Source organism: Macrobrachium nipponense, chromosome 46, assembly GCF_015104395.2.
Source record: "Macrobrachium nipponense isolate FS-2020 chromosome 46, ASM1510439v2, whole genome shotgun sequence".
NCBI lineage: Eukaryota > Metazoa > Arthropoda > Malacostraca > Decapoda > Palaemonidae > Macrobrachium > Macrobrachium nipponense.
Genome location: NC_061106.1, coordinates 31,758,556 through 31,781,055, shown reverse-complemented (window position 1 = coordinate 31,781,055; position 22,500 = coordinate 31,758,556). Strand labels below are relative to the sequence as shown.

Genomic DNA, 22,500 nt, shown 5'->3' with positions numbered 1-22,500 from the left:
TTCCTCTCTCTCTCTCTCTCTCTCTCTCTCTACTCTCGTCTCTCTCTCTCTCTCTCTTATACTAGCTAACTTAGTGATAAGAAAAACCCCTGCGCTCAGTATGCAGTTCTGGTATGTCATTAGTGTATTCAGGAGAGGATCAGTGACCCAATAATATCGAAGATTGCCCTTCCTGACAATACCCATAATCATAACCAAAGCAAAGAAATTTCTCATCTCTGATACTGTAATGTCATAAACTCTTGTTCCCTAGAGTGTTTGCTTGATATATTACCCCATTTCATGACATGAAATTAACGATTGGATCTCTCTACAGTCAGTTCCATTATAGAATTATTAAAAATAGAATAAAAAAACTTTATTCCTGATATACTATCATCAAAATCGAAAGTGTGCGGCAAAAAATTATCGCCACTAATCCTTTGCCACACAGGATTGGCTGGTTTGACGTTTCTGACAACCTCCTAGGCCACCCTTACCTCCCCTCCCCCGCGCAGTTCATACAAATGGAAGACGAGCAGTGCAAACGGCCAGCAAGACCTCTAATAAGGCACTAAGTAGTACAGAACCAATATCAATACAATAAGCTATGAAGGCGCACAAAATTAAAAACTTAATAACGTCACATGACGTAAACAACATGTGTGGGACGACTTCTACAACACGTCATATGACGTGGTGACATTTTAAGGGTTAACTGTTTTGTTTTTTTCTAAAATTATGTATGCACCGATATATTATAGACTATATATTTCGTTGACCTCAGGTGATAGGTGAAGTCAATTGGGGCTTTCCTTATAGTGGCTGACATAAAGAGAGTATCATCTACTGAATTGACAGTTACCTTTTAAATTGTCCCACAGAGCATATGACCCCTATACTCAGAAACGTCAACGACGGCCAAAAAATATGCCACATTTTTACTCTTGTTCATATAACTTAGGTTTTACACCGAAGATACATTGAAAATATCAGTAGGATATAAAGCATTACATTTCAAATAATGGAAACTATTTTAATAGACTTCAAGAAGCTAATAAGCGAAAATAAGTGGCGAAGTATCACATCTGTAACGGCTACACCACAGAGAACAAAGTATACAGGTAAGGCCCCGTCCACACGGTCGAGCTTTGGTCGATGAACTTTGTCCGTTGTGACGTCAAAAGCGGAGAAACAGCGGGAAAAGTCAGTACTTTGCCGCATTTTCTCCGCTTCTGACGTCACATCGAACAAAGTTCGTCGAGCAAAGCTCGGCCGTGTGGACGGGCCTTAAGGCAATTTGCCAATACTGTTACCGACCTCACTCTATGATAACAGTGCTCAGCGAGTCATTCAGTTCTATAATTCAATGCTGTTAACAAGAAACGGTGATTAGGAAGACATCAAAAACATGTGGGGCCTGAGTAAGTAGGAAAGTTTACTGCAATACTCTCAATATTGTATGGAGGCATTATGCCATTTTTTTTACAGATACTTCGAACATTATATCAAGAATATCATGGTTATAATAAAACTTGTTGTGAATTATGTTTATTAAAATATATAATCAAATAACTAGTGAGAACAAAATGAGAACATTTTAGGTCCTATTTCAAAAAATATAACATTTATATAATACAATCTAATACCTTGACCGTCCACCCTCTCTCTCAGTCACTTCCCTCAATCTGTCGGGCATCGAATGAACAAGGTTGAAAATTTGCTGCGGTCTCGTCTACAAATTTTCCACCGAGAGTTGATGTGAGCCATGAGTTGCTGTGTTGTTCTCTCATGTTCTATTTTCCATGTGTTCACCATCTGGGCCCACACGTGTTCAATCACATTCATATCTGCTCCTTTGCTCGGCCATTCAAGAAGAAGCAGGTTATCCTGTCTGGCAAACCACTCTTGAACAACGTGAGCAGTGTGAACAGGATGGTCCCTGGTGGGAAGGGAAAATTCCTTTCTCGTAACGAAGGCAAGAAGGAGGTTTGCAGCAGCTCAACATACTTAGCTGCTGTAAATCGTCCCTCGATACGGAACACATCACCCATACCATGCAGACACACCCAGCCCCATACATTGCAGGTGACATGGCCAGATCAAACCACCTCAACGATGTTACGGGGTTCATATCTGAATGAGAGAAAAAAATGGGGGTGTATGATATAAATCATATATATACCTTTGGAAAATTTAAATTCTCAGTGATGAACAACATGAAAGAATTCTATTGTGTAATTATTTATTTAATATATTATATTTGAGGAAAAAGAGCAAATGATGCCACTGTCCTTTACCTAATATTTATCTCAGAAATAGCACTCTTATTTATGTTAACTCCCTTTGTATATTTTGACAGTCCACCTCCGTGGAACAAAATCTGAAGATTAATAATTAATATAAAGAAGAAGGCAATTGATAATTGATGCAAGTAACGTATTTTCTTTTCCTTGTCATCACTATCCTAGTTCTATTTGTTCGCCAACAATGCAGCTTCCCATGCGATGTGGACGAGAAGCACTTCTTGTTAGTAAAGATGACCCTGCCCCAAAAGTCCAAACCCTTATCAGCATGACGTTGGGCAAAATCAAGCCTTCCCGCCTTATGTCGCTCCGTCAAGAGCTCCTTCGTCGCTGGAGTTCTGTGATGAATCCCAGCAGCGTGGAGTCTGAGTCGTACTGTCATCGATGACACTTCTAATCCAAGGTCTTCATGAATGGCCTCAGCGTTGGTTAAGGGTTGCTCTCGAGCGGCCCTGATAATGGTGTCATCCTCAGCTGGGGTGGTTTTCCGTGGACCACCTGGCCTAGCTAAGAGAACATATTATTTTTAAATGTTTAACTAATAATTTATATAACATCGCAATCAATTCTAGATTCTTCTGATTTTGTACTCGATGGATTGATCATAATTTAGTAAACATGGCTGTATATTTTTGGTTTCAAAAGCATATCACATAGAACTAGATTACATATATCCATAATATTCTCAATTTGGTTGGTGGTTATTAAAACTGTAAATCATTCCTGAGCCATCACTGAAATGACATTTAATAAATAAACTATAGCTATCAAAAGACACACAATGACTGTGACGGGGTGGGCACAAATAAAATGCTCTTATAGGCTTAATTTTACCGAGACAACTCAATCGACTATCTAACTTTGTTCATGGTTGAGGTCGGCAAGGGCCAACCACCCACCGGTGTGGAATTATGGAGGTGCACCTGAAATATTATTGTGGTGTTGGAATGGCTGTGGATATCTGTAGTCTAACCAAACTTATAATAGCGAGACGAAATACTTTTAAGAAAGAAACTTTCATATCAAATAAGCAAGATTAAATAACCATGAACAATGCAACATATCCACCAATCATTCAGCATAAACAACTTACGCAAGTCGTTCAAGTTCCCACTCTCCTCCCACCTTCTTATCCACAACTGTACCGTGGTGGGGGACACACCAACATCACGTGCAATGGCTCGTATCGAGAAACAATTGTCGCGTAAAGTGACAATTCGTCCTCGCAGCGCCAGATTTGTGTCCCTTTGATTCATGGTGAGTGGTTATGAAGTCTAACCCATTTAAAAATCCTGCTGACGACCTTGGGATTCAGACTCTGTTTCGAGTCGAGTAAAACAATACCATGATTCATATATCATTATATCGTTCCTTGATTGTAGGATTAGCCAATAGGGATCATAATCACCATGGTATGAAATAAAGTTACTACTGTTAAATATAATATGCTCACATAATTATTGTTCCTGTTAATAATTACATTGAGAACTGAATACTCGTTGAGCACTGCTTCGTAAAATAAGCTCGGTAAAAGTGTTCGCGAATTCTCTAACCTATTTCTCTGTAACTAAGATTCGTATAAGTACGAGATTTTGCTATAGTGTACTACACCGGTACCGTAATTTATAGAGTATCATGAATCACAAATTATAAAGAATAGACACTTGTCCTGTACGAAGAGGCAAAAGGCTCGATTAGCAAGAATGGATGTGACACAACAGTATAAAAAAAATTCGCCTACCCTCTCCCTCCACCCCCACTTCCACCCCCTTCCTCTTCCTTCCCTCACATCTCCTCCCCCTCCCTTCTCTCTCTCTCTCTCTGAATGTTACTTCAGTTTAAGTATATTTTGTACGATTTTTGTTTTATCTATCCATCTATCTAATCTAATAATAATAATTTACAATATTGTTTATATCTAACGATTCACTTGGTTGTTACCTGCCAGCAAGGCTGGCATTACGGTACGGTACGGCACGGTTGATAATTAGCCTATGTGTACGGTACGGAATTACGCTACGACAATTTTACCAAAGTACGGTACGGTATGGTTCAGGTACGGAAAAAATGTGCAAAAAACAAGGGAACAATATTAATTAATTATTAATAATAATAACCAGTTTTTTACTATTATACTTAGCATCAGCAGCAGCAGCAGTAGTAGTAGCTATTACTATTTTTATCTTAAGGTCAAATTGTTTTTTCTTTCTTTAGTGACTATTGACTTGGGCAAGGAGTAAATGATTATAATTATTAGAGAGAGATATCTGCATGTATGGTGGAGTAGTAGAACGATAGATACTGTGATTGATGGTAAAGCTACTGTTATACTTGTGTTTGGTTACCTCCTTCGCAATCTTCATTTGGACTCAGGGCATCAGCCATATGCTTGTATTACGAAGGTGAAGAAGAGATGGGCGCCTAGGAACATAACTGTCGGCATGGTAGCAGAAATCCGTTTGTCACGCAACTTTTCAACTTTTTTTTTTTTTTTTTAGCAAAGAGAGAGCCGCCAATTGCCTACAGATTGGTTTGAATAGGTAACTGGTTACAGTTGCTCTATGTGTTACAAATAAAAATTGAGCATTTTTACCGGATATTCATTTGAGTTAAAGCCTTGATTATACCGAAAAATTATAGCAAAATCCCGTACTGATACCAGTCTTCATTACAGTGTTATTGACCAAAAACTTGACTGCACTGTCTGTGAAACCCACAATAAGAGAGCTTTACCAATTACAGATAAGCATTACCTTTTATCTGAAATGTTTTTAATTATACGTTTTGAAGTTAACTGTAATTGCGGTTGTTTTTTATTTATACTTAATGGTAATTATAATTGTAACTGAAAAGTTCAAATAATAAAGAACTTTATTTGAAATTGTTATCCTAGAGCAGCCCTCTTACTTTTCGAGAACTCATCTTAACCAAATGCAACAGAGAGATGTTTTGAGTCGCTACCTAATTTATTTATTATATTATTAAAGGAGAATATTAACAAGCCAGCTACCAATTTAAAAAAAAAAATATTCCATTTATTTCCTTTTTTGTGCAAAACGTTTTGTGAAATTTTTTTTCCAATATTTAAGTTTTGTATTTCAGTATTATTGAAGTTGTAATTGTAATTCTATAACAGGCCAGGTAATTATGATTCTAATTGTAATAGACATAAAGCAAACGTAATTACCCCTAACAGCTTATATTACATAAGATATGCGACAGTAGCTACTTCATACGAAATGGATGTGCATAAAAATAATGGGAAGAAAAATAAAAAAAAAATTACGCATACATGGGAGAAAACTGATTAGAAATTCAGTAATTTTTCCACTACACTTCGGCTTCTCTCGGGGCACCTGTGAATTGTTCAATCTTTAATAAATAGACTTTATCTTTCTCGGGATCTATGTGGTTCTGCACCCTTATTTGGCCAGGCAACCAATTCAAATCCTCTCGACCTTGAAACCCTTCCTGGACAATTCTGGCCGTATGGATGGGGCAGCCGTCATGAATTAAAATGACAGGACTAGGTGGAATAGGATAATTCCGCTGTTGAAGTGAAGGGAGGAAGAAATCCTGAAGAATTTTAACGTATTTTTCACTCTGGTGAAACCCTTCAGTCTTGGTGATATCACATATACCATGTAAGAAAATCCAGGCCCACACGTTTACGGTCACAAGCCACTTCGTAAATGTTTCCTTGGTGGTATCTGAAGGAAAACAATCTAAATTTTTTACAATTTACGCGTTGCTTTCCGTAAAAGGGAAAATAATGATATATCGTTTGGGGAAATGTAATGCTAAGTAACAACCCATGCATTAGGATAATGTTTATTCATCTATGAGGATTAATACTTATTACAAGTTTGCCTCCTCCAACCTCTTATACACTAAAACAGCTCGAAAGCTGATTAGTAGAATTCACGTTAAGAGAGGAACAGCACCACCTTTAGTAAACAGTTTCAAACAGACAATTAACAATGACAGTAATGACCTGAGATGTTGCAATGCCAGTAACAGCCAATCAATCAATCAATCCCAGTAATCGTGTGATTCAATATATCACTTTGTTCGGTGATAACGATATCACTGCTACAGCACCTCTATTACACGCTAACAAGTTTGTCACCCAATCATGGCTAGACTGAGGTGTTGTATAAATTTTGATAGGGCTTCTGTCCTCTGCTAGTAGTATTCGTTATAGTCTCCAAATGAACAGCAACATACTGTTCTCCGGGCGCAGATCGTCGCTCTACGAGAAAGTGGGCTTTCAATAGGTGCTGTTGCACAGCGTCTTGACGTCTCCCCTACAACAGTAAATAAATGGAAAGGGAGGCAAGCTTAGACTGGGAAATTGACCGACTTTGGATAGCATTTATTTATTTCATTTATTTATTAATTTTTTAAACTATAAACCTTATAAACCCGTGAAATTATGAAACCTAAATTACAGTTGCCTTGGTCCTGTTGAACTCTAATAGTGATTCTTTCTCTTTACTTCCCAGAATACCAAATAGCGTTCCCATAAGTAAAAACAGCCTATAATTAATCTTGATTATGTAGGTATCTGCATGTTAATTACGTATTTCAGTTCGAAGACCTCCACCACGAATGACCACCCGTGAGGATAACAACGACATTCGACGAGCAGCATAAGAAGATCCTTTTACCAATACTATTGCTATTTGTGAACGTCTGGCATTAAATGTTTAGGCTATGACGGAGCGAAGACGTCTGCATGAGGCAGGAATACCTCATAGAATTCTTGCCAAGAAGGAATTTCTCGGCATCGTGATGATAGGCTTGCCTTCGTTCAAGGGTTTGTGGGGGAGGATATGGAATTTTGGTCTCGAGTCGTATGCAGTGACGAAAGGTCTTTTACTAGCAGAAGTCACGGCAGAATACATAACCGAAGACCGAGTAATATAAGGTGAGTTTCTAAAATCATTGATAACAGTCAGACTATAATAATTATAAGCAAGGGTAATATTATGATCAAAAGATAATAATTTTGTCAATAACCATGTATTTTCCGCTAATTGAATTATATTGCCACGAGAAGTGTGAAAATAAAAATTCTTCATTGAAAACCCCCCATTAGTTATACTATGGCCAGCTTTCAGGCATTAAGCAAATGCATTATTAATGTTATGAATAATCACGTAGGCAAACTTATAATATAGAGTACAGCCTGTTTACTGAATTAAAGGATATATCATATCATAACGGACTGTTCCAGATCAAAGTTAATGCTATTATAAGTATTAATCTTTCCAGATGAATAAACATTCTTAACTTATTGCAAGGGTTGTTACTTAGCATTTTATTTCCCCAAACGATATAGAATTATTTTCCCTATTACGAAAAGCAAAGCATGAATTGTTAAAAATTAGATTTTTTCCTTTCAGATACTACAGAAGAAATTTACGAGGTGACCAGGAATGGGCATGTCACAGTAAACGTGTGGGGCTGGATCTTCTTACATTATATGGATGATATCACCAGGATTGAGTGAAGGCTCACTGGTGAAAAATACATTGAAATTCTTCAGGATTTCTAACTTCTTGCACTTCAACAGCGGAATTATTCCTCCCCACATGCTCCTGTCATTTTCATTCACGACCGCTGCCCCATCCATACGGCCAGAATAGTCCAGGAATGGTTTCAAGGTCGAGAGGATCTGCAGTTGCTTGACTGGCCAAGTAAGGATACAGACATGAACCTCATTAAGAATATTTAGGCTAATTTGGTAAAATGTTGGGAGCCTGAGAGGGAGAGGAGACCAGATCAACTTATGAACCTCTGGGAACACAATGGAAACTCTTCCACAACCGACCACAGATCGTTAGAAACCATATTTCTTCTATGCCTAACAGATTGCAAGAGGTGATCTAGAAGGAAGGTGGCTGGACTTCTCACTAATATTAAAAATAAATGTAAAAATTGAGTGTATATATTTGGATTACCCCATGGCTTCCGCTGAACTTCCATGTCGTATGATGTAAAAGAAAACAAAATCGTAAACAGACCTATGCATATCGTTTAGCTCCAGGTCATAATTATTATAATTTATTTATTAGAAAGGTGAATTTGATATTTTAAAGGAGTTCAAAATCTAAAGGGAATTTCGCTATCCTGATTTTTTCTTTAAAAAAATTATCTAAAAAGAGAACCCTAGGACAATATGATCAAACTACATTTCTCCTAATAGCTCTTTCCACAAATTAAAGGTAAATGACTGAAGGGGCTGTTTAACAATAGAGACGTCTGTCTCTTATCCTCACACGAATGATGGTAAGAGCGAAAGGAATTTCTGTCCGTATGACATTAAAACATGTATCACAGTTAATATATTAGAAAATATAAGCCAAGTAGATATGTTTATCCATATCATGTAATAATTATTGTAATGAACGGCGTGTAGGGAATAATCTCTACAGTATATTCAAGAGGGAATACAAACCCAACCATGAATACATGAAACCTCTGAATATCAACAATTATTTATCATTGGCAAACGAATTAAGTTTACCATATGGGAATGGTTAAAAGTTTGCACCAAGTTTGGGAGTCCTTCTTCACTTTCCATTACACGTTGTGGAATTTTCTCTGTCCCTAGTAGTTTCATTTTGATTCCTCAGCAACGTCTAGTCTCTCTCTCTCTCTCCTTTTCATTCTAATGTATTTACTGTATTTACAAGGGAGAGTGAGTTTAACCCAATCCTTCTTCTTGTAAATGTTGTTGTATTCAGAAAATCTACAGTACTGTAATAATATTAGGATAAACACTAAAAACACGCAGGCATTAAAGATAAACAAGAAAATATTTCAAGTGGAGCTTTTCGTTAGCCTACACTCTACATCACGAGCATATCTAAGTATTTCGTCCACTCATCGGGGTCGCAACAGGCCCACCTTGCCCTGAGTCCCCCACCCATTTCAGTTGTAGCAAAGCCAGGCTGAGGACATCGGTACATCAAAAGCAAGAAGCTTGTCAGTTTGATTTACATTTTAGAATTCCAAAACCTGTAAGACGGCTTAACAACAAGAACTCTATCCCCGACACCACTCCCCCCGCCCCCCGAAAAAATATATATGCATATATTAGTTTAGTCAAGATTAAAGGGTATTAATGACATATCAAAACTGAATACTTAGCGCAGTAGTATTTCTAGATGACATGTCACTTTAAAGTAGCTAATATGAGAGAGAGAGAGAGAGGAGCTAAGGTGTCGGACACTTAAAACACGTTCACAGAGTTTTTGGGTATGTTCAATGAAGTGTTGCTGCGCTTCTCTATATAGCTTCCTATTATATTATTGGTAGGCAACGCACTGCAACCGATACTATAAACTTGGCTTACGTGATAAGGTTAAAATATCCTGTCATGATGCTCGTGATTCTCTCCAATACCAATATAACTCTAAAATTTTGATCAATTTTAAGTATTGCGTAATGAATATGACCGATATATAATAACAGACACGGTGGTAAGATAACGACTTACACGAAAGTTAAATGGAATCTTAATAAACAAACTTATATTAAAAGTGAGACAGTAATCTTAGTTACAGCGATATACCCTGCTCAGATTTCTTTTTTTTTTACCTCGTGTGTGTGTGAGTGTGTTTCTCCAACCATACCTAATACTCCTCCCACTGAAAGAATTCCAGAGCTTATTGGTGGAACTCTTGCTAAGAGAGGATGAGTCCTCCCCCCATCCCCCGCAGTAAACACTGTTACCATATAATTTTTCGAAGTCCCTCAAGAAGGTGTACCAGGGAAACCTGTGTCCAACTGTACATAGAAATGTTTTCGTTGTAAAAAGAAAACGGGAGAGCTTGAATAGTAGCTATATGAAAGAAAATGTACATGTCAGCATACTTACAGGGGGGACGGGAGTATTTTCACATGTACGTAACTATACTCTGTTTTTGTTTTTTTTCCATCTGTCCATCGGCCTGTGGTGTTTGCACATGGTAACACTGCGTCCCGGGCTTTAAATAATATCCTGTTTCGAATATTAACGGTGAAATTCGCATACAGCAAATTATGAAAACACTTTTCAGATGCAAATGTACACCCAGATATCCTTTTATTTACCTAAAGCTTTGAGATAGCATAACTATTTAAAGCCCGGGACGCAGTGTTACTATACGCAAACACCACAAGCGGGTGGACAGAGGGAAAAAAAGAAAAAAAAAGTATAAGTCATGGTACAGTACATCATATCACGTGTATTTATAACTAAAATGTTAAAGATTTACTTGGAAATTATATTAATATCATTTCAAAGAGTAATACAGTAATAGGTTAATAGTTTAATGTGTATTTGACGTAGGATGGTATTTAGGATACTTCGGTGTTTGAACTTTCAAGATGGGTAGTTAGCTATACTAAGCATTTTAAGAAGGGGATTCTAAGTATTCGTAGATTCTAGTTATTCGTCGGAGAAGGGGGTGGGGCAGTGGTCTGGTCGCATCCCCCTCGAATATGGAGTTCAGTATATATCATATATTATATATATATATATATATATTTATGTGTGTGTGTGTAAACTTTTTCCTATCTCAAAGTGGCTAAGAAAGGAAAAGTAAAGGAGGAAGGACCCCACATAACCATGAAGGGACACTAATTTGTCGGCCTAGTAACTTTACTGAGTTAAACACTTATGTAAGAGTGATCTTAAATTCGGTTAAGATCTAGTCACTCCCTATTAGGGGTATAATCACTTATGATTGTTTTTCTCACCAAAAACAGCTTGGATCATCATTCAGGTGCATTCACTCAATAACCATGAGGAGGAAAGACTTTCGTTTGAAAATCGTTTGAAAATATAAGCTGTTAAAGCATCCTAGTGACTAACTTACACATCAGTCACATAACTTGAAGAACTCAACCAGAGTTTATAAAGTTTTTGGACGGTTAACTCGTCATACAAAACTCAACTGAGATTAAGTTCCCTGTACAGAAAACAAGCAGTCATCAGATCTGTAAGCTATGTATACATTTATATATATATATATATATATATATATATATATATATATATATATATATATATATATATATATATATACACAACATACACACAAATACATGCATACATACACAGAAATATATATATATATATATATATATATATATATGTATATATATATATATATATATGTATATATATTATAAATATATATTCATATATGCACAAGAACATATACTTGGAAATTGACATAATGGTTATGTATCTGAACTTTTCTAAAGCATGCAAATACAATGATATTCTGTATTGAAAATACAAAAATACGCAATACACTATCAATATTAAACTGATCTTAAATTTCTTTAGTTAACGTAGAGGGAGGAAAAATGTTATCAGCACTTTTGGTTTGTACACTTTCATTCACACCATTAGGAGTGATATCAATCCATTTCCTGCATTTTCACTAACCACTGTTCATGTCTTATAAAGAGTTTCACCTTTCAGTGGCTTGTTTTGGTCAAACATGATTTTCGACTCAAATGTAGCACCATCTCTATACATTTTGGTCACTGCTTATGGACCGCACCATCTGGGGGTTTAGTTTCCTAATAGTGCCAGGAATCACATTTTCATTTTTAACCCACACGAGAGTTTCCATCCACTTTCTCATTTTTCCTCTTTTGATTGGCTATTGTGCATACTTGCTGCCCATCTCTCTGTGAGTTGTCTGAATGATTTCACGAGCCTTTGCATTGTCATTGTCTTCATCTTCACTTTTGTAGTTAAGGTTGGAGGAAAGGCTGCTGCCGCAGTACGAGGATACATTGTGAAAGCAACTTATTCCTTGTATGCCTTGCTGTACACGTCTCTCACAATGCAATTTGAGCTTGCGCAACTACAGTCTGTTACAGTTACGTACTTTTGACACACACACACACACATGCACACACACACACAACCACACACACATATATATATATATATATATATATACTATATATATATATATATATATATATATATATAATATATATGATATATATATATATATATACCTACATAGTCCTTCATATTGCATTTAAGGAAGAAAAGAGTAATTTTAGGAAAAATGAAGCAAAGTCAATCATTAATTTTTGTATATAATTGACTTGATGCTCTCAAGATTTACAATATTATGAAAAACTAAAACTAACAGACATTTTCAGAGAGAGAAAAAACATTCATTTGAATAGAAAAAACTTAAAATTAACACAATTCTTTGAGGATAACAAAGAAAGACTGGCATTTTCATATTCATTAATGAATATGAAAATTATTAACAATATGAAAATATGTTCTTTAATCAGAATAATTTTCCCCATCAACTTCTAGGCTGGAATTCATTTTACTAATCATTATCTTATTAAATGGAAATTAAAGCAAGTATTGTTTTTTAAATATCGCTTAGAATGAAGTCAGTCACATACAGTTTGCGTTGACAACCTGTCCCTCTGTTTTCGTTTTCATTATATTAACAGCAGAAAATATTCCTTCTGCTGTAGCTCTTGAATGAGGGAGGCTTAATATGGAGAATAGAAAATTGGTTAAAATATGAAACTCATTTCTATCATCACCTGTTTCCATTTTTGTGATATGATTCCAAAATTCCTCTGGTGGCATTTCTGATTCATGGTAACGCCTCTCTATTTTTATTGTATTTGGGAATTTTTTGTCTACTCGTCGACAACTCTTACTTGAAGTAACTGTTTTGAAATCTTTTGAATTATTTTTTTTATAAACAGATTTGTCTTCTTTAGGCTTAGGCTTAAATTAAGATACTCGAGCATAGGGACAATTAATTCCCAGATTTGAGTCTAAATTGACATTAAAGCCCCATATCCCCATCAGCAACCCAAAATCCCTAAAAGTAGGGATAAATCCCCATCTCTGGCAACGCTGCCGCCACACTATCTCATAGATAACCTCAACTTCATGTGGTTAACTTAATATCTTGATGAGATGAAAACCAATTCGTTTTTTCAGTCCACAATTATGAATTGGTTTTGCCATCCATTCAACTGAAGACTATTTATTAAACACCACAGTGTACTGCATTGTTGAGTTGATCCTGTTGATTTTTTTCCATACAAAGCCTGCAAGAGATAAGGACGATGAGACGAAGACCTCTATTTCTGTAGACTGTATTATGATTAGTGAATTTTGATTTGTAAATTACGGACGCTCTCAATTAGTATCTTACGATTTATACTTCTGTTGGACTACAAGTAAGACCTCGACTGTATGTATATATATATATATATATATATATATATATATATATATATATATATATATATGTATATATATATATATATATATTATATATATATTATATATATATATATATATATATACACACGCATATCACCTGTTCTTTCTTTAAAAATTCAGCTGAACACCCTTGTAGAGAAAGTCAGGAGGCTACAAACCCAAGAGGGCACCAAAGGGAAACCGCCCTCCAGAGAGAAACAAGCTACTTTATGCATGATGATAATAGAAATTAGATGTTACTGCCAATTTGTGCTCACCTGAATACCCGATACATCATCTTGATCAAGCTTGAAGTTCCTCTGATATTTTTGGTAGTATTTAAACATGATAGCAGATGGGACTGTTGAGTGAGACAATCCAAGGGAGTGACCGATTTCATGGACTGCTACTCGGAAAAGATTGGTACCTGGAAGGTCGTGCATATTTTCAGTATATGAAGACCACAGGCACCATAGTGGTGTCTGTAAACATAGCAATTACAAGGTAAACATCTGAAGGTAATCTGATTTGTTCAGGAAGACGTGGAGACGATATAAGTTACTCAGGTCCATAGGCATCTAAAGTAAAGGGAAATAATAATAATAAGGATCAGAAAATTTTACTTTCAATAACATGGTTGGACCTTATTATTTACTCAGGTCCATAGGCGACTTAAGTGACGGGACATGTCCTAAGGATAATGATAAATATACTTTTTCAGTATCACGAGACTACTATAATATTTGCTAAGGTCATAGACGTTACGAGTGAAGTGAAATATTCAATGGATAACCACATTTCTTTTTCAACAACTCAAGTGGACGTATTATTTCCTCAGGTCCATAGGCTTCTTTCCCATAGGGAGGTAGTTCCGTCAGTGGACTTCATGCGCTGCGCTGTAGGCATTTCTTAAGGTTCTTTGCAGCGTCCCTTCGGCCCCAGTTGCAACCCCTTTCGTTCCTTTTACTGTACTTCCTGTCAAACTCGTTCTTCCATCTTACTTTCCATCCTCTCCTAAGAATTGAATCAAAGTGTGCCTGCTTTGAGGTTTTCCTCTCGTTAAACCCTTCAAACCTTTTCTTGTTAGTTTCCCTTTCAGCGCTGAATGACCTCACAGGTGCCAGTGCTTGGCCTTTGGCGTGAATTCTACATTAAAATCAATTCAAATGAAGGCATGAACCTTACTTACCATCGTGGCTATCAATGGTCCATTCTTCAGCATCGTCGAAATGAATGTCACCACCGCCGGCTGGAGGGTAGGCATGGGCGAGGGTGCCCCCTGGTCCATCGAACGGATCTCCGTGTCCGTGCTCTCCTTTTTCGAATCGGATTTTGATGGTGGCATGGCCGCCGTTCACAGCTGTGAACTTGAGGTTGGTGGCGTCTTCCCACACCTGTGTCAGGAGGAGTCGCTGTTATTTGAGTTCGTGGCAGGAAGCAATATATGCCGATTGGCTGACACAGGTGTTTACCTTGTGTCTTCGTTTGACGTGGGCTTAGGTAAAAAAAGACTTCCAATTATAAAGTACATCAAATCTATTATTATTATTATTATTATTATTATTATTATTATTAATTATTATTATTCGGACGATAAACCCCAATTTATATGGAACAATATTCTAAGATGTCCATTGACTTGAATTCCAAGCTTTCAAGGACTATGGTCCTCGTTAGAAAGAAGTTACTGAAGATAACAGACAGAAGAGATCATTTATTAGAAGGGGAAAAAAGAGAAATTAATAGATTAATAAGCAGATACAAATCTAAATAAATTAGTAAAAATTCAAGGTGAATTATTTCATGGGAATGAATGTCTTCATGGTATCAAGCCATCTTTGAATGATTTATCGAGTTAGTGAGGAGCGATAGGAAGAAGCAAGCAATGAATTAAGTCCCATGTCTGTCAGCAAATGCTCTTCACATTACTCCCCGTAAAGGGCAGTGCAGTCAGTGCATCTCGCCTCATGCAATGCACTGCAGTCTACAGGCATTACTAAAGGTTATTTACAGCCGCCCTTCGCCCCAAGCTGCAACCTCTTTCATTCCTTTTACTGTACCCTCGTTCGTATTCTCTTTATTTTCTTTCTTCCATATTGCTATAAACCGTCTCCTAACAACTGTCATAGTGCAACTACGAAGTTTTCCTACTGTTACTTCTTTCCAACCTTTCTACTCTCAGCTTCCTCTTAGCGCTGAATGATCTCATAGGTCCAAGAGCTATGCCTAAATTCCGTATTCCATTCCATTCTGTATTCTAATGGAGACGTCAGTGACTCCTTGTGAATGAAGCCAACAGATTAAATCCATGTTTACCTTGAAAGCTGAAGCAATTTCTCTGTCCACATCTGCCTTGTAAAGAGCCGTAGGGTATTTTGTGATTCTGTACGTGAGGTAGGTCGAAGACCATTTCTTTTCTGAGAAAAAAAAAAAAGATCAAGTTAGTATATTTTGCTTTGTGTAATCCGTCAAGTATCTCACAGGCACAGGAAACAAACGATATTACTATATTTTTTTCCGCACGGATACAGTCTGGGATTCATGGTTAGGATACTTTTTTATAACAGGATTAAAGGAGATTAATATTTACGTCCACATACAGGCGCATATAATTATTATATATATAATATATATAATCTATTATATTATATATATATATATATATATATGTATGCATGTATGTATATGTATATGTATATAAATATTATATATATAAGCTTATATATAAATATATATACATTTATATAATATTCATGACTAATATGTTAAAGTTACTGGTATGCAATAAGTGGAAATCAGGTCGATAACGAGTGACAAAGAAGTTGGAATGCGAAAAACTGTACAGTGTCAATTGTTTTGAATAGCTTACAATGTTTGGAACAGAGACAAGCGTATGCATCATAATATTACCGGCCCCATTGGCAAGATCGCGGACGCGCAAATGTTCTGGATTAGTCTTATTGGGTTTATTTGACAGAGAGAATAAGTGGTGATATTTATTTCCAATATGAATAGGCAGAGCAGTAATGGTGTCTCATGGTGTCGAGATTTTAGTTTCATTGTATTTCATTTTCATGTTAGCTATTTTGGGGAAAATAAAGACTATTTTTCGTATCTAAAGAATTTGAATTAGCCTAAGATTTAATGATTGATTTCAGCTACGCAGAGAGGGAAGGCAATGGGAACATCGAAGGTAGGTCACGTTATACCAAGTTAGGTCATTCTCTCCAAGTTAAACAGGGTCATTTGACACTGTAACACATATATGGTTATACGTGTCTGTATTTGGTGAACGTAAATATTAATCTCCTTCATTATATATAAATAGGTATAAACACACACACACACACCACACACACACATACATATATATATATATATATATATATATATATATATGCATATATATGTACATAAATATATTTTATTATATTTATACACACACACACACACACACACACACACACACACACACACACATATATATATATATATATATATATATATATATATATATATATAGATATATATATATATACCATACAGTGTATACCTACAAATAAATATCTATATAACAAACACGTAAGATATATTCCTCCTTGCGACATAAACTTACCCTCCAGGGCATAGCGCTTCTTTCGGGCTTCGGAACCGTAACCGACTTCGTCCTTGACACCACATTGGGGCTTATTCATCATCTGGATTGTCGCATCATCCAATTGGCCCGTCTGGTTCAAGCCAGCGAACGCCTGTTTGATAGGAAGGAAATAGGCTGTTATTGAATATATTTCCTGTAGGTGATGACTGACAGTCATCAAATGACATTGGAATATATATATATATATATATATATATATATATATATATATATATATATATATATATATATATCTATATCTATATCTATATATATATATATATATATATATATATATATATATATATATATATATATATATATATATATATATATAGATATATAGATAGATAGTAGATAGATAGATAGATAGTAGATAGATACACACACACGTAAATACTGAAGGTCATGAAATAAGGTGACGTCTGTGGTCTAATCGTGCTTAATCTATTATTTATTGAGTTATTGCATTTACCTGGAATTCCATGATGGATTTCTGCACAGATTCCACGGAGAGCAGAGCGCCTGAATTAGGATTCGTCGATGCTGGATCCATGTACCCGAATTTCGTTAAGTACATCTGAAAGAGGAGAATCGGTTGAGAGGCTTCATTGAGAGAGAAATAAGTTTAAAAAGATAGGTCAGTGAGGGATCGGTATTTTTATCATTCCAATTTTGGATTCTCTAACGCCCTTAGTATTTCCAGGATCTTGTTTTTTGTGTAAGAGGAAGTTAGCCTTGTCAGTAATTAAAAGAAACAGTTCACTGATAATGAATTTATTTTTCACTCATAAGTGCAACCTTGAGCAAGCTTGTGTTACTGTTTTTGGTTGGAGTATGCTAACTCCTAAACAAAATGCACATACACTAAGACGAAAAAGAATCACACATGTAACCAGGTTGAAAAACCATTTTCAGTTGGGGAGATAATTTCATAATTTGTCCCCTGTTGTCTAGGCTTATTTCATCAGTTATCAGTTTTTTAAGCTCTGCTCGTGCTTATAATTGTTATTCAGAAATTATATTTTCTGGTATATTTTCACTCATTTTACGTACACGTGTGTGCGTATGCACACGTTGATGGGGAATTAAAAGGTATAGAAACAAACACGTATATATATGTATGTATATATATATATATATATATATATATATATATATATATATATATATATATATATATATATATAACATACATATATATATCAGCAAGGGGTGGAATGAGACAAACTAATGAAAGAAGCAGCCTAGGTCGTCGTACAAAGACTTATCCAGAAGGGAAATTGAAAAAACTGGTGTGGCCTGGCAAAGTAGATGGTTATTCAGCTTAATATTATTGGCAAAAATGATTAATAGAAAATATTTATCATCATTATTTTACGGGAAAAGGGAAGAAAACTTGACGTGGGCGTAGTCGTAGAAAATGGGAATGCATAGTCGCACTTCTTTTAGTGAATGTTACTCAATGAGTTATGGAATCACTGAGTGTAAAATTGTCATTAATATAATGAACAGGAAAAACACATAAAAGATAACAAATAAAAGCCTGTGGAATTTAAGCTGACTTAGAAATATAACATCTGGATGTCTACTTCCCCACCGTTATCCCTACATTAAAGGGTCGGTTGCTTGATGTGCTTTCTCCAAAGCCTTCCCTACATCATCAGGCGTGGTTTATTGTTTGGCATAGGTGTTTTTACGACCGAATGCCCTACTGTCGTCAACCACAGTTGTAGGCGGTGGGCTTTGCCTTTGACTAGAAAGTTATACTGTAAGGCAGGGGATTCCACAGTTATTTGCAGCAGGCATAGCCTTTTAGTAAAAAGTAATACTGTAAGGCAGGGTTTTCCACAGTTATTGGCAGCAGGCATAGCCTTTTACTAAAAAGTATTACTGTAAGGCAGGGTTTTCCACAGTTATTGGCAGCAGGCATAGCCTTTTACTAAAATGTATTACTGTAAGGCAGGGTTTTTCACAGTTATTGGCAGCAGGCATAGCCTTTGAGTAAAAGGCAATACTGTAATCAGGGGTTTCCACAGTTATTGGCGGTGGGACTAGCCTTTTACTAAAAAGTAAGACTGAAGGCAGTAGTTTCCACAGTTATTGGCCTTGGGCCTAGCCTTTCACTAAAAAGTAATACTGCAAGGCAGCAGTTTCCAGTTATTGGCGGTCGGCCTAGCCTTTTTCAGTATTCTTACATCCCTACCATAAAGTCATAACAACATCTTGATGTAACCAGTGGGAAAGACAACTGACTGAAGTAGCATTGTCACCTAAAAAAGATAATCTACGAGAAACAGACGCCCGAGAACATTCATAGAGAGAGAGAGAGAGAGAATATATCTTACGTTAAGCAGACCACTGAGCTGATTAACAGCTCTTCCCAGGGCGGGCCCGAAGGATTGGAATTTTATTTGCATGGCTAGGAACCAATTGGTTACTTAGTCTAACCACATTATATCTAGAAATGAACTTCTAATCACCAGAGGTAGAGAAAGAGAGATGTAGAACGGAGGAGGAACCTATTTCTTAACAATGTAATAGCAGAGAAAGCAACAAAATCCATTTGTTAACTCATTGAGGTCTCGAGTGATCTTTTGATTGATGAGTCTTGTCGGATATCTAAAAATTAAGGACGTCCTTCAGGCGTAAAGTAAAGCAGGCCTTCCTGCTTTCATTATGTTTTTCCCAAAAGCAAAAAACGAGTAACGAGTTGGCGAAAGGCGAATGATTTAGTCTCCCCCTTAGAATAACGGAAAAGTGGACGAGATCTAAGCAGGCTAGCATTGTTTCTCGAGGAATGTAGAGGATTTTTTGTTTCAAGGAGTGCTGGTGGCGTCGACCTGAGACTCTTCCTCCTCCTTCACCTACCCCTCCTCTTCATCCACCTGACTCCGGATAATTTTTCCGAAATGGGCTCTAAATGGATCCTCAATTTGGAACTCTTGGCCGAAAGTACGGCGCTGCTGGGATATACTGTCTGTGGTCGGCATAGTTTATAGGATGTCTGTGGCTGGGTCAGAGAGGAGGGGGGGGGGGGTTGCCGTGGCAGAGGGACTTATGCAGTATGCTAAATATACTATTATTTTAATGGTGGCACTACTACTCCTATAACAATAACAATAATAGGTTTTGTTGAAAGTTATTGCTGGTTCAGCGGCATTTATCGTGTAGAGGTTCTTCTCTGTCTTTCTAATGAGTACTCCCCCTGTGTTTACTTAGGTGAGTAATGCGCATATGGAAGTCATGCTCGACGCTAAATTTGAAGTTAGTAAATCAAGTGTGAGGTCTGGACCCCGTGGCGTTAATGCTCATCCTCCGTACATTAAATGACTCATATATGTAGATTGTCTAATATTATGTTTCTTGCCGCAACGTTTCGTCTAGCACTTCTCGACTTCCTCGTGGATATATATTATTTTGAGTTACATATACAGTCGCCCACAAATAATAATATAAAAAAGACCCTTATTTACAACCTGGTTGTTGACACAAACTCGGTCGTTGATATTACATGATCACCAACAAATATGACCACCAGGGTCTTTGGAAATCCTGAGATGAATGTTCAAGTTATCTTGTATTTCTTTAACTTCTGTGCAAAGTTCTTTTGTAACTTAGTGTGGCAATTCTTTTTTTTTTTTATTCGTTTATTTTTTATTACGAGAAGACTTGGCTAACAAACATTATTCACTTTGCTCTCCTATAACTTTAAAAGAAACGTATTTAGTAAGTCGTTTTTGACACGCTCACACCAGCATTCACATAAGCAGATTCGGCAAAAAAAAAAAAAAAAAGGAAAAAAAAAAAAAAAAAAAAAAGTATAAAACTGATGACAAACAAAGACAGGTCAACTTACGAGTGCCGACGTCGTTCCGGTGATCTGTACAGGTTGAGACCTTGACACTGCCGCTGTAATGGACAGCGTAATAAGATTGCCGTCCACCAGCGCCATCGTATCCTTTTAAGAGAACAAATCCTACTTGTTCAAGCCGACTGTTAGTTATCCCTGATAACGGAAACAAGAACAACTGAGTGATCATTGATGTGCATAGCGCCTTTATATATGTTGGTCGCCCTGTGAAATGCCAGCTAGCATCCGGTATTCCTTGAAATTCGTTATCTTTTCAATCATAGTAACCCTGTTTTGCGTCATGTACGCTTCTCTTTGTCACTATTCTATGATGGTGAACATTTCTACTGTTATTCCTGCCATTTTAAATCCTGTAGCCCCTCATAGAATAAAATAAATGTACTCTTTTCAGTTTCAAAGTAAATCTTAGGTGGCAGCTTTCATCTTGGTCACATTTCTTAGAACGATTATGAGGTTCTTTTAAAGAAATAGGAGTGGTTACATCAAGTTAATCATGAATCATATGCGATTGGCCATCGAGAGAAGTAAATAAGATTTTTCGCTACCGTGGAAATATCGGGACTTTGAAGTATTGCGATGAGAATTTTCACTCGTGAGAGAAAATTCCAGGGGATTTGTACGTCACCTATTTTAAAGTATTAAAGAGATACTAAAGCTGATGCCTCTTGTTTGAATTTTGTAAGGAATGCCTTTTTCTGTTTTTAGACAATTATGCCTTTGCGTAAAGTTTTCTGAATGCATAGGTGCCAAAATCACATTATATATATATCATACACACACATATATACATATGTATATATATATATATATATATATATATATATATATATATATGTATATATATATATATATATATATATATATATATATATATATATTAATTGCAATTTGATTGTATTAAGCATTATAAATTATAATGATTTAAAAATTAGTAGTTATAGTAATAATAATTAGCTATCAATTTTTGACAAATAGTTGAAATCCACAGTGAAAACTCCCCTTTAACCATTTGAGGTTCATGTCACTTCTCAGTCTACAATATTCCTTTTAGCTCAGCGCATGGACACTAGCAGCAGCACTACTTCAAGTCTTTTAAAAGGCCGTTCTTTAGATGTTTCTAAGTTTTAGAGGAAAGGATTTAAGGTCAGCCTTCTCTTAATGGATTCACTCTCATCATCGGCTCACTGGATTTTCAAATCCAAAGGAAAATTATTGATATTTGAAAATTTCAACGGAAAGTGTAAATCAATATATCTGTGGTTAGAAAGAAAATTACCTTCCGACTCGCCTTTAGTATATTTTTTTTTTTTCGTTTTTGAGATTATAAGAGATTCGTCAATTACTTTAATCAATATCAGTGCCCTCTGAAAATATTTAAACAAAATGTAACTACAATAGCCAGCTCTGCCTGGTGGTGTCGGGCAGCGTGCAGCCG

At 36.2% G+C, this 22,500-nt stretch overlaps 1 protein-coding gene and 1 long non-coding RNA gene across 3 annotated transcripts in view; one reads left to right on the top strand and one right to left on the bottom strand.

Moving 5' to 3' along the window:
• Window positions 1-22,500, top strand: part of LOC135214877 (uncharacterized) — a 128,920-nt gene that overhangs the window by 105,345 nt on the left and 1,075 nt on the right. The window contains exons 5-6 of one of the 2 annotated variants that reach the window (XR_010314513.1): window positions 6,877-7,215; window positions 7,694-8,301. The exons of the other annotated variant lie outside the window; for it this stretch is intronic. This is a non-coding gene — a long non-coding RNA (uncharacterized LOC135214877). Of the gene's footprint in view, window positions 1-6,876; window positions 7,216-7,693; window positions 8,302-22,500 lie in introns of those variants that run through there. 2 annotated transcript variants of the gene reach the window in all.
• On the bottom strand, window positions 12,429-21,113 carry LOC135214875 (matrix metalloproteinase-20-like). The gene is made up of 7 exons (XM_064249299.1): window positions 21,051-21,113; window positions 17,667-17,771; window positions 17,171-17,303; window positions 15,871-15,971; window positions 14,744-14,948; window positions 13,833-13,981; window positions 12,429-13,397 (listed from the first exon to the last, which is right to left on the bottom strand). Exons 2-7 carry the CDS (start codon window positions 17,769-17,771, stop codon window positions 13,284-13,286), a joined length of 807 nt encoding a protein of 268 aa, XP_064105369.1. The 5' UTR covers window positions 21,051-21,113; the 3' UTR covers window positions 12,429-13,283.

What these genes read in the sequence shown, in the direction of transcription:
- LOC135214875 (XM_064249299.1), bottom strand. Translation starts at nt 17,771, where the DNA reads ATGTACTTAACGAAATTCGGGTACATGGATCCAGCATCGACGAATCCT. An exon ending in AAATTGCTTCAGCTTTCAAG is followed by an intron (nt 14,949 to 15,870) that starts GTAAACATGGAT and finishes CTCCTGACACAG; the next exon opens with GTGTGGGAAGACGCCACCAA. An exon ending in ATGATGTATCGGGTATTCAG is followed by an intron (nt 13,398 to 13,832) that starts GTGAGCACAAAT and finishes TATCTCTTGCAG; the next exon opens with GCTTTGTATGGAAAAAAATC.